This window comes from Suillus subalutaceus (assembly GCF_016647625.1).
Source record: "Suillus subalutaceus strain FC151 chromosome Unknown DFJ58scaffold_171, whole genome shotgun sequence".
In the NCBI taxonomy this organism is placed as follows: domain Eukaryota; kingdom Fungi; phylum Basidiomycota; class Agaricomycetes; order Boletales; family Suillaceae; genus Suillus; species Suillus subalutaceus.
In genome coordinates this window covers 27,794-40,086 of record NW_024540420.1, presented here as the reverse complement: position 1 = coordinate 40,086, position 12,293 = coordinate 27,794, and the positions used below count along the sequence as shown (strand labels likewise).

General features: G+C 44.8%; 5 protein-coding genes across 5 annotated transcripts; 2 read left to right on the top strand and 3 right to left on the bottom strand.

Moving 5' to 3' along the window:
• Positions 1-112: 112 nt before the first annotated feature.
• On the bottom strand, positions 113-525 carry DFJ58DRAFT_846406 (uncharacterized protein; the record flags this gene model as incomplete). Its single annotated transcript, XM_041393304.1, has 2 exons — positions 113-271; positions 319-525. 2 exons carry the CDS (start codon positions 523-525, stop codon positions 113-115), a joined length of 366 nt encoding a protein of 121 aa, XP_041237684.1.
• Positions 526-1,502: 977 nt separating this feature from the next.
• Positions 1,503-5,430, top strand: DFJ58DRAFT_846405 (uncharacterized protein; the record flags this gene model as incomplete). Its single annotated transcript, XM_041393303.1, has 11 exons — positions 1,503-1,895; positions 1,956-2,118; positions 2,194-2,458; positions 2,701-2,744; positions 2,837-2,920; positions 2,996-3,193; positions 3,264-4,130; positions 4,191-4,477; positions 4,500-4,872; positions 4,953-5,068; positions 5,137-5,430. 11 exons carry the CDS (start codon positions 1,503-1,505, stop codon positions 5,428-5,430), a joined length of 3,084 nt encoding a protein of 1,027 aa, XP_041237683.1.
• Positions 5,431-5,886: 456 nt separating this feature from the next.
• Positions 5,887-6,953, top strand: DFJ58DRAFT_846404 (uncharacterized protein; the record flags this gene model as incomplete). Its single annotated transcript, XM_041393302.1, has 3 exons — positions 5,887-6,072; positions 6,138-6,311; positions 6,360-6,953. 3 exons carry the CDS (start codon positions 5,887-5,889, stop codon positions 6,951-6,953), a joined length of 954 nt encoding a protein of 317 aa, XP_041237682.1.
• A 1,317-nt stretch (positions 6,954-8,270) lies between these two features.
• Positions 8,271-8,456, bottom strand: DFJ58DRAFT_623924 (uncharacterized protein; the record flags this gene model as incomplete). The annotated part of the gene is made up of 1 exon (XM_041381075.1): positions 8,271-8,456. A coding segment is annotated over one exon (186 nt), but the record flags the coding sequence as incomplete, so codon positions are not given.
• Positions 8,457-8,483: 27 nt separating this feature from the next.
• On the bottom strand, positions 8,484-9,291 carry DFJ58DRAFT_734277 (uncharacterized protein; the record flags this gene model as incomplete). The annotated part of the gene is made up of 3 exons (XM_041386459.1): positions 8,484-8,993; positions 9,031-9,040; positions 9,095-9,291. The coding sequence occupies 3 exons, from the start codon at positions 9,289-9,291 to the stop codon at positions 8,484-8,486; spliced, it is 717 nt and encodes a 238-aa protein (XP_041237680.1).
• Positions 9,292-12,293: the final 3,002 nt, after the last annotated feature.

Here is a 12,293-nt window from a genome sequence, read left to right as displayed (position 1 = left end):
TGTAGGAGGAGCCTTTCTAGACCATCTCTATCGCAGTCTTCTTTGCTTCCTCCAGCTGCTCTTTCGGATAAACTGCCCATGATTGCATTGACCGCTCCCTGGTAGTTTTTAATCATTTCCTTCCCTCCTGGCCTTGCTCCAGTTTTGTCAAGGATTTCCTTCTCGTACTGGCTGCTCTATCATCAACATGGGCAGTCCATTTCTTACTGAAACTTGCTCTCTTTTTTGAGAGTCTTTCAGCTCTCCGGTTATATAACCAGTCCCAGTACATCTTCATACATCATGAGCATTTATACCAGTAGAAGATCAGCTGCTCACAGATTTCCTTCTCTTCAACAGCCGGGCATCCATCTTAGGGGCTTGCATCTTGGCCTCTTTTATGACCGTACTCAGAATTGCTTTTCTATCCTTACCAGTGACTTCCTTCCATTCCTCTAGGTGAGATTGTAAGACCAGCAGCTCTTCCTCAGTCAATTTCTGCTGGGTCTTTTGTGGGCTGTGTACTGATGAGTTGGATCGGGCCATTGCAAAGCAGTTGAGGTCTTGGTAGAAGAAAGGATACAGTATAAGGTTATATAGCCGATCACCACCACGTAGTACCTGACAGTAAACCGAACAAGAGTTGGTTTGCCAGCATGATCCTCTCAGGCTCAACATGCCCTGTGTTTCCGGTTCTTAGAATTTAGAACTGTAAAACATACAACTTGGACCAAGTTCATCATATAGTATATGGGCAGTTTATGGTAATACTCTCAAATATGGCACACAGCATAGGGAGACACATTGATATCGGAAGAAATCCATGCAAATTGGGACAATGGCAGGATTACCACGTGTTTGATTGACCGACTCAGAAATGATGCAACTTATGGCAATCTTTAACAATTGTATCAATCATGGCAAAGACTAAACAAAAGGGAGTCACATACACTCCTCCAATGAAGACACGATTGCCTCAGCTATATAGACTTGAGGAGAAAACTACTGCCAGAGGATCCAGGTCATCTTGGGTGAAAGATTCATGGTTTTCAAAAACAAAGTCGGTCACATCATCACCAACAAAATCTCCCTCAAAGCAAACAGCCCGGTTCTCTCAGATGCTCCATGAGGGCACTGACTTTGACTTTGACCAAGGTGACATTCCTCAGCCTAAATTACCGAAATCTCTGGCAAGCAGCAGTCATTCTGATTTCTGCAGTCTGCATCTGACTAGATCATGCAGGGTCAGAATGAATATCTCCGGCAATGGAAGCACAAATTCAAGGACTACATAAATTTACTGATGGTCAGAGAAGCCCCTCCTCTGGACCGGCTGTGTGCAGTCTGCAAGAAGGATGGGGTTTATAAATGCCATGGCTGTTTCAACGAGCCCCTGTTTTGTACAGACTGCTGCAGAACCCAGCATCAAAGACATCCATTCCATCGCATCAGTCAATGGACCGGGTCATTTTTTCAAGAAACTTCACTCAGTAAAGTCGGCCTGCACATTCATCTTGCTCATGATGGCACTCCATGTCCCAGCAGCACTGAATACACATCAGACCTCTTTGAATGGTCAGATACCTGATGAAAATATTGACTATGATGATTATCCGGAGGGAGCTTCCATTCCACTTGTCACAGACTCAGATCATCCGGCTATAACCATTGTGGACAAATCTGGTGTTCACTCCCTATCCATATGGTATTGCCACTGCCCCGGTGCTCTCAACCAGGATATGCAGCTCTTTCAAGCAGGCTTGCTTCCGGCATATTTCACCAGACCAAAAACTGCATTTACATTCTCTGTCTTGGACGACTTTCTGCTAGACAACCTTGAGTGTGGTACATCAGCCATGAATTACTACAGTAAGATCCGGAGGCTAACCTCAAGCATCTTTCCATTGATGGTTCCAGTAAGTCAGTTTTCATTTTCTGTACTCGATCATCCGGTCATTAAACAATAATATTTGCAGGATCGCTACAGGGAGCTCATGAGAACTGCCAGGCAGTGGTGTCAATGCAAGCTTTACAAGTGGCATGGGTTTGCCCACAAAGACAATGAGCCAATGGCTGGTGATCTCGCCCTATTTTGTCCTGCATGTCCTCAACCGGGGATAAACTTGGACCTGTCAACCGGTACAACCACTCAGCCCGACGACACACCTTCCTGGCTCTTCACCAGGACTTGAGTCATGGATGGTAATTTTAAAGCCAAGCACCTTCATCCGGTGAATCCATCCGATGAAGTACCCTTGATGGATGGTCTTGCATTTATGGTTGGAGATGAAAGATACAAGAGTCATTTGTCTATTGCCCAAGACCGTGTCCAAAAGTCAGATTGCAACAATCACCACGCAGTCAATCAAGCAAATGCCTCCCGGCAAAAGCTGGAGGCCACTGGTATAGGAGGATGTGCATGTGCACGGCATGGATGTTTTGTCCCACATTCCATGGTGGATTTTCAGAAGGGTGAAAGGTGAATATGTATTGCATCTAGTTACATGCATTCCTGGTCTCACTGATCTCACCCAAAATAATCAGGCAGATGAACATGAACTACGCCTTGAGTCAAGCACTCAACTACAATACCAATGGAATCTCTCAGCGCGATAACATTCTATGACATAAATTGTCAGTATAATAAGTTTTTCAAGGACTGGATCGCATCCAGCATGTATATTTCCATCCCCTTTGGCATGGATATCATTCCTGGAATAGGTTTAGTGGCATGTACATGGCCATCAGGACAGCTGCTATGTCCGGTATGCATCAAATTTCATTCATGGGACCGGCAGGATAGATGGAGAAATCATGGAAACACTCTGGGCATCTTTGAACATAATCTCTCCATCAGCCAGGGGCATGGGAACTCCACATCGCAAGGAGGTATTGGATTATCAGATGAATGATTGCAACTTTATAAAAATGATTCGCATAAGTGAGTTGCCAACCTCCGGATGTACAGATATCTTCCGGTCTCATATAATTCATTCCCGGCTCACTTGCCCTGCAGCCAAGTTTCTCTGCAGAAAGTTCAAGGAGGCTGCCAGGGGTGCTGCAGAGAGCAAACTCTCATTCCAAAATATTAATGAGATGGCTCACCCTGACATGGTCATTCTTTGGGAGGCAGAGGAGGCACTTGCTCAGGCAAACAGACTGGAGGATCCAGCAGCCATGGACATTTATGAGGTCAGGTTGGAAAAGGGCAAGTGTCAAATTCTACTACTACTCATCCGGGCCTGATCACATTCTGATTATTATTTGGATGCCATGATGTACAGCTCCAACTAGAAAGCAGCAGGAGTTGCACCTGCTGCAGGCTCAAAATCATCCTGATCATTTAGTGACCGGTTCCCTCAGTCAACGAGAAGCTGCCACTTGGCTTGCAACCGGTCTCACCATAGAAGAATCCCAAGTCTCTCTCTCTAGAGATGTGAAAAGGCTCGGCAGGCATCCAACCGACAGTCAATTACTGAGAGTAGCCCGACTCAGGGACAAGCTACAAACTCGCATTACAGGCTTTCTCGAGATGGCACCTACTTATCTTGGATTTGAAGTCGATGCCGATGAACCGGATTCTCCGGTAGACAGGGTTCACAATTCACTTGATGAAGATTATTCTGATCTCGATGATCGTGATCACAATCCGGATCCGGAAATACATCATGCCTCCATATTTCAACCAGAGCTTACCATCATACCTTTGCCTTCTAACCTTGGTATGGTCAGATGCAAGGAATTGGGTCTAACTGATCTCATGAAAGAAGAAACTGCCCTCCATGAAGGCCAGGCCAATGATGCACTCCATGCAATTAGAGTTCATTTGGGAGATAAAGCCATTATATTCCGGAATACTGTCCGGTCAGCTAAGTCACAGGCCTCCTCCACCAGGGCATGGACCCAAGTTCGCTCAGTGGAAAAAGCAGTAAATCTCAATGCCAGGATATATTCAAAGTGCCGGTTGCAGCTAGTCAAACTCCCGGATCACGACCTCTTGAAGAAATATCTTCCGCTAAAGAAAGAACACCTGAAAGCAAGTGCTGCAGTGGCAGATCCAAATGCACGTGGCCAGAGGGACGCTACTCTCGCATGGTTCTGGTGCATGGATGTTCAGGGAGATACATCCGGAAATGACTGGATGACAGAATGTGAGTATCCACCACATCCGGTGATATCAGGTTGTCCAGTCTCACATTCCCTGAAAATAGTTTACCGGGTGAATTGGCTCCGGACAAAGGCACTTTGTGATCGTTGGAATGAAGAGGTCATTCTTGTCAAGCATGAAATGCAGTGGTCCATCAATTTCTTCAACCACAAGGCCAAGCAATGGCTTGGTCACAAGGACAATGCTGTGTCCACTGGGCTGACCGGACATGCATGTTATGCTGCCAGACAATCTCAAATATATCATCAACTAGCTGCACATGCAGCGGATTCTTTTCGGAAAATCATTCTGGTAACTCAGCTGGAAGGACCGGTTGTCAGACAGTTAATAGTACCAGTTGAATAGTTCCCAGGTTGGCCAATGTATAATTATATCAGACATGTGCAAACAATCCCACTTTGTACTACTACAACAACATCCTCATTCACTCTCCATGAACAACACTGGAAAACTGGTTCCCTCTGACCAAGTCATCATCGCCTACTCGGATAGTCAGATCACCGCTGGAGAGATTTCTCGCGCTTTATTCTATGCCAATTCTCGCTTGTTGGCCATGCGCCTGTCTGTTGACAAGAGTTGTGCCACCGGCACACCTGGATATGCAGAAAAATTTCACACACTCATGAAACGGGAAATGGAGGTAAGCACCTGGTCATCCGGTCATCTGGTCATCCGGCCATCCGGCCATCCGGCCATCCGGCCATCCAGTCATCCTGATATTCCTTGTACTCAAATATTGTCAAAGCATTGAGCATCTCTGTGGATCGTAACATGTCAGATGAATATGATATTGCTCATATGCCAGACTACTTCAATGCCTGGTGGCAGGAAAACCTTGGCTCTTGCAGGGTGTCAGACATATTGCCAAAGTCATCGGTTCAAGATGTGATGGAGTTGGTTGAGGGCCATTTTTCAGAACTTGTGAGTCGTCGAGATCTTGACAGCCCCCACCAGATCCTCACTAAATCTGACATCCAATATCATAATAGCCTGATCATGTGGAAACTGGCCTGCTTCCATATATGCTTGAGTGTGGCCCAGTTCATTTACCGGAGACAATCGGATCGGCATCTCTTGCGCAGTGCCGTCAGATGACAATTGGTAGAGAGCTGTTGGAAATATTGCAGGGAAGGATGACGAACCTCATACGTTCAAGTGATAGGTTGGCCGGATTAATTGGGCCAGTTGATGAAATCACACGGGCTGTGGTGTCTTCACAGTCACTCATGGACTGGTTGAATACAGAAGACAGTGCATCTGCAGTGCGGTCAAGCACAATTTGATGTCTGCATACATGCAGCATATATGTCATACAGCGTATTATATTCAACTGCAATGTAAATGGGTGGTGATTTCTGCAGATGAAATCTGGTCATGTGAATGTGACATTAATTCCGGCTCATCCTTATCTGGTCAGGGATTGATCAGACCAGTGCCCTTTTCTGTCCTCATATTTGAACCACTCATTTATTTCCCCGACACATGACAACAATCCCACAAGACTGGGCATTATACCAGACTCACCTTGCCAGTGAATTGGTTTATGACACCTTCATGTCCAAAATTCATCGACAACAGCCAAAGCAAATGGGCATTGGACTCTTGGACATCGACACCTGTATTGCTTTGGAGAACCTTGCCAATGTCCTGGCCATTGCTTACTGTAATACTGGTATGTATCCGGGTATATATATCATTTCTGGTTGAGTGGCTTGCTGGCAGTGCATCTTAAAATTGACATGGTCAGATACAATGAATCCCTGGCCAAAGATGAATCCGGTCAAAGTGAGAAACAAGAGCAAACTCTTTTGGATAAATTCCCTCCTGAAGAACAGCTTGTCTTAACAACACCAAGTGTCATAATTGATTCCGGAGGCAGAATTATTGTCTGGTATTTGCCTGGTGCAATGACCGGTATGATAATGGTCTGTCTTTAATCGGCATCTCTTTCTTATGTCATCTCATCTGGATGAATATGACAAATTCATAGACTGATATGCATTGTGCCACAAATTCCATGGGCAATTTGTTGGATAGTAGCATCACAACCGGCAAGCCCACTGAATGGAGGACCCACAAGTCCAATTTCTATCCGAGTCTGGATGGGAAGATCACAACCGGTTGTATCAATATATCGCCAGCATGGTTTCAGCAAGGAAGAGAGGTATGTCCGGTTCATATGAATTGAGGTTGCCAGTCTGAAGTATTGTAGAAACATGGTTTCCCAAATCTTGATCCGGAAGATGGCTTCTCACCGGATGTATCGGCCACATTGAAAGGTGATGTTGGTCGTAATATCATGACCTCCCTTCAAAGGTCAGGTATCCTTGTCTCCACTGCACTTCAGGTCATGCACCCAAATCTTTATCAGGCTGGAATCAAAACCCAAGTCAGGTTGGGTGAATGGGCGACCCGACATCGGTTACATGATATGACCTATCATCTAAAACATTGGACATCTGTCTTCAATGTGGTGTCGGTCATTTGCAACCGCCGGTCACCACCTCATAGGGATCCGAAATGTCGACCGGAGGCATTTGATATCATGACAACTGCAGGTATTTATCACTCGGTCATAATGGATTTCATGAATCTTGGAATCAAGTTTCTATATGGCTCCGGGTCAATGTTGGCTTCATCATGTCGCTTTGTGAGACATCACATGCACATGGAAGAGGGAAACCGGATTGTCACTGCATGGTACATGCGAGATAGCATCCATAATTTTGTCGGAACTCCGAGGACAGACTATGCAAAATATGGCAATGTTCAATGCACTGACCCGGTTGAGACGACACATGTTTAGACAAGTGATTATACATGCAAGCATTCCTATACATATTTCGGATGTGAATTTTATTTAGATGGTCTGGTGAATCACAAATATTTCAGTGTCCTTCTGGGGGAGACCACCCATTGAGATCTACTGAATTGATGCATTACAGGTGTTGGTGTTGATCCAGACTAATGCTTCCAAAACCATCGTCACTATGCACTATTATACTTTTGCAGCGATACACACAATTGGTTGTACCGGAAGGTGTGCTAGATGTACCAGTTTTCACATCCCAGTTCTACCAGTCTAAAGTGATGTATCACAATGGTTCCCATACACATGATAAGTTGCCCTGGATGGTGTATCCCGGATGTACTGGTCGCTATATCCAACATCTATCTATGTGCCGGAGTCCAGAAAATGAGTATACACATATGGCTGGCAAATTTTATTTTGGTCTACTCCAATCGGTATTCACTTGCCTGGTGCTTTTGGCAAAAGTGTTTTCCTGGTGTCAGTTGAATCTCAAATAATTTGCACAACCAGATCACCCTGGACCTGGGTCAATAAGTAGCATAATCCCAGAAATAGACGAAAAAATGTATCCCAGTCTACCTGAACTGGAGGCAGCAACCAGTCATTATTTTGTCATGAAGTGATGCAATCTGATAGACATACAGGATGGTGGATGTACTGGACAATAGGCCCATAAGATGATCGATGTACCAGATCATGGATTTACCTGATGCTGTATGTACCGGCTGATAGGCTTGTGAGATCATTGATGCACCTGGTGATGTACCTACCAGATGATGAAATTTGACTAGATCTCCTGCCCTCAGCCCATCCGTTCCCCTTGGGTACACAATCACTCGGCCCACTCGTCTCAGTTGTAAGCCGGATTCACCATTCATAATGTCCTATATACCAACATTCCTATACCACTGTCTATACTATATACCCTCGGCCCATCTGTTCCCCTCGGGTACACAATCACTCGGCCCACTTGTCTATACTATATACCCTCGGCCCATCTGTTTGCCTCGGGTACACATTCACTCAGCCCATCCGTTTGCCTTGGGTACACATCCGTCCGGCCCACTCGTCTTCATTGTACACCAGATTCATCATTCAAAATGTCCTATATACTAGTACATTCCTATACTACTGTCTATATTATATACCTCTGGCCCATCCATGTGTCTCGGGTACACACATTCACTCGGCCCACTCATATATCGTGGTACAATTATTTACATGGGCCCACATGGGATGGCCCGTCCCCATTGGTACATTGTCACGCTTGGCTACCCGTATGAGATGGATATATGTTACTGCATTATGTGCACTAGTACGAAGCTTGATGGGGTCGTAGCGGTCTGTATCGCAGATAGGACAATTTGTGAGTTCAGCAAAGGGACCCGTGAATGTGACGCAGGTGTCCGGACACATATCGTGCTCAATTGACTTGACTCCAGTGAACTCTGCAATAAGTCGTTCAATATTATGATAACTAGGTACATTGGCTGCGTCGCCTTCAAAGGATCACATAGCGGAGCATCAGATAGTCTCGTATGCATTAATTGCAGAGTGTTCTAATGCAAAGTATGATGTAATCCCATGCCGAACAGCACTGCTGTTGATTTCAAGACGTGTCTGGTATGGATTCCGCAATTGGCTCAATGCAGCATCATCCAATTTTGCAACTCCATCATCCAAAGACGCCCCTCGTAATAGCTTTATGAAGGTTATGGCATCTTTCTGCTTCGGCAGAATAGCAGCCTCCTCAAGCCTATCTATGTCAAAGACAGGGTGGAGGGGCTCATTGGGTGGTATGTGGGACTCATCAGGTGGTATGTGGGGCTCGTCAGGTGGAGGTGCATCTGGTGGGGGTGTGTTGGGTGGTGGTGTGTCGGGCTTGACAGGTGGTATGTGGGGCTCATTGGGTGGTGGTGCATCTGGTGGGGGTGTGTTGGGCGGAAGCTCATAAGGGTCCCCAACCTCATGATCATGATCAACTCCACCAGGAGGATCGTATTCAAGTTGCAGCTCGACTTGCCTGTTGAGCTGCTGTGGAGGGTATGAAGGACCCTGTTTGAGGTCTGACCCTTTTCAGGCTGCATACAAAGTCAGTTAGTAATTTATTGAATAGTCACAAAAATGAGATGTACTTGGGCTTGTGCGCAAGCACATTTTCCCCATCCAACCCGAGAACCCTCTGCTTCACCGGTCCCTCGTTTGATAAGAAATCGTTGAGCTTGAAGCCAGCGTGTGGACTGGGGAAGGGGTTGTGTATCTGATTTGCTGTGAAGAAGGTTAGAAATACAGTCAGAGACTTGGTCGAAAAAAATTGAACATACTCTAGCATTTGTATGATGTCAATACGACACACCAACAGAAGTGCACACGCAGTGCAAGGAATTACAATGAGAACAATGCGAACAATGTGAGAACAATGTGAGAACAATGCAAAAAAATGCAAACAATGCAAAAACAATGCAAACAATACGAGAACAATGCAATGTACAGTGATAATGATGTGATGCAACGCGTCTTGATCGGAAATCTCAGAGCTCCTCATTTTTCATATTATGTAATTACAGGATTATCATATCTTGCCCAACCTGATCATGTTGGGTTTTCACTGGGTCTCAGTCTCGGAAGTCGAAGACCGAGGTGTGAAGCTAAAGAAAATACTTCTGATGTGCACGCAACATATTATGTAAGCAAGCGCTGCTTGTTGAAGCTAAGTCCGATTAATGTTATCACTTATCTATAACCTTTCAACATGCCCACTCAATGAGTCAACAGTGGTATTCAAAGTTAAAACCGATATGGAACAGACAACACTTGGAAACTTGGACGACACCATTAAAACTCCGAATTATAACTCCATCTTGCTTACACATCACTGTACTATGCTGATAAGATCAGCCCACTACTTATGCCTCGCATATCACTTCAAAAACAACAACTATGAGCCCTAAAAAATGCACACGATGACCTTGTATTAGCCCGCTATGTAGAGCTTGTGCAGCACGCACTTGATGAGCTCCTTGAAGAACCAGACTCCGAAGATGACAGTTACAGTACTTCCTCCAATGACAGCAGTGGATCTGAATCCATCGGCATGTCAGTTTGTTCAGAGTCATTGGATGAATCTTTAGACTCCCTGATGACCGGTGTCATGCATGGTATGCAACTCATACCATGACAGATACACAAGAGGTGTGATGAGGAAGGTATAATAGACCCTACTGTATCCTATCACCAAGTTACCCCATCATTTTCCCCTTAGTTATTAGCTAGTATTTTCACTTTCAAACTTCACTTCCATTTTTCCATGTATTTCTATTTTGTTCTATGACATTCCATCTCTTTCTATTTTCCTCAGGCATATTCAGCCAACAGACTTTCTTTTCAGCCACCAAGCATGTTTGTAAGCATGTCATGTGACTGGTAGATATCATGATTTGTAAAGATTGAGCTTGACTCATCATGTTTTGTCATGATTCGTCATGCTTTGTAAGATTTCTAACTCCATTCTCACATAATATAATAAGTTTTTCCCCTTCCATTCTTTGCCCAAACCGTGTGGGAACGTAGTAATTTGAAGTCAGGAGTTTTCCCACTTTCTGTCTCAACACTGTGAGATCATGAAGAAAGTGAAGGCCTACAAGTTGCCTTTGAAAACAATCATATTCACTAGTCTAGATTGATTGTATACTATCTTACAGGGATTGCCTATACAATAATCTATTGTTTTATCCATCGTTTACGTATTCGTGCCACATTCAGTTCAGAGAGGTTCATATTACCTACTAGGTTTAAGTTAACCTGACAAAATATATATACTCCTTTACTATCAAGAAGTGATCTAGCAAAGAAGTAATTTATTACCCTTTGGCCACCCACGAACACCACGTTATCAACCGAGAAGTAGAAAATCCATTGACCATGAACTTGAGGAGCTGGCACCTTAGTCTTAAAGAATACAATTGTGATAGTCATTGTATTCTGTTTAACATATAAGACCCTCAAGTAAGAAGACACCATGGACACGGGTACGGGTATGGAAGATGGGGAGAACGAGACCATCGAGACAGGGATACTGAGACCGTCGAGATAGAGAGAATGAGACCAATGAGACCAGGAGAATGAGACGAGATGGAGAGAACAAGAACGACAAGACGGGGAGAACAAGAACAATGAGACGGGGATAATGAGACTATCAAGATGGGGATAATGAGACCATCGAGACGGGGATAATGAGACCATTGAGACAGGGAGAACAAGACCATTGAGACAGGGAGAATGAGACGAGATGGGGAGAACAAGAACAACGAGACGGGAGGAACAAGAATGATGAGACTGTTGAGACCGTCGAGATGGAGAGAACAAGACCGATGAGACGGGGAGAATGAGACTGTTACAATCAAGTACACCCCTATTCATTTTCTATTCTTACCTTGTATTACGTCATGCTCGCTATCATGCCGTCGCTAGACTTCTCTTATCACCAGTTGTATTACACCACGATCGCGTCATGCCGTCGCTAGGTGATCTATTCTTGTTATCTCTGACTCGCTCTTATCTCTGACTCGCTCTTATCTCTGACTCGCTCTTATCTCTGACTCATTCTGACTTCGTCATACCGGCCCTAAAGCAGTTACCTTTCGCTATATAAACTTGCTTTGTACTATGTAGTTCTTTACTTTAATCTTACTAGGTTTTACCTGGAACTTCCTTCGCTTAAGACCTCCAATCTTAAGTCGTCTGAAACTCGATTCAAGCCAAGGACACTCTCCTTGTCTTGTCTTAGTGAACCATTGAACTTCGGTATACGCCGAAGCTTTGAACCGACCTTGGCCGATTACTCTTATCGAGTAGCCATACGTCAGAACCATCCTAGTTCGTAACAAAAGATTAAAGTCTTCCACGAATACATCGCCATCACGCGCTGTAACCCAGAAAGAACAAACCCTGGTCATCATGACAGATAGAACTCCAGGTCCCTCGAAGCTGAAACAAGCTGACGTCATTAACACCAATCTTTGGCGCTTTGAACCTAGGTGCTGTACCACCCATACCACCTTTGAACCCCCCAATGTCTTCCTCCAAACCCATTGAAATCAAGATCGGATCTCCCCCAGTCTTTGACGGGGATAGAGATAAATCCGAAGGATTCCTAATGTCGTGCATGTCTTACCTCAATATCAACGAGAAGATCTATGTCGATGACAAACAGAAAATCATTTTCGTGACCTCCTTCATGAACGAAGGGAACGCGTGCTACTGGAAGGAAGATTTCCTCAGACAAGCGCAGGATCCCAACAACAAGACTACCGTAGGCCTCGTCAAAGGATACGG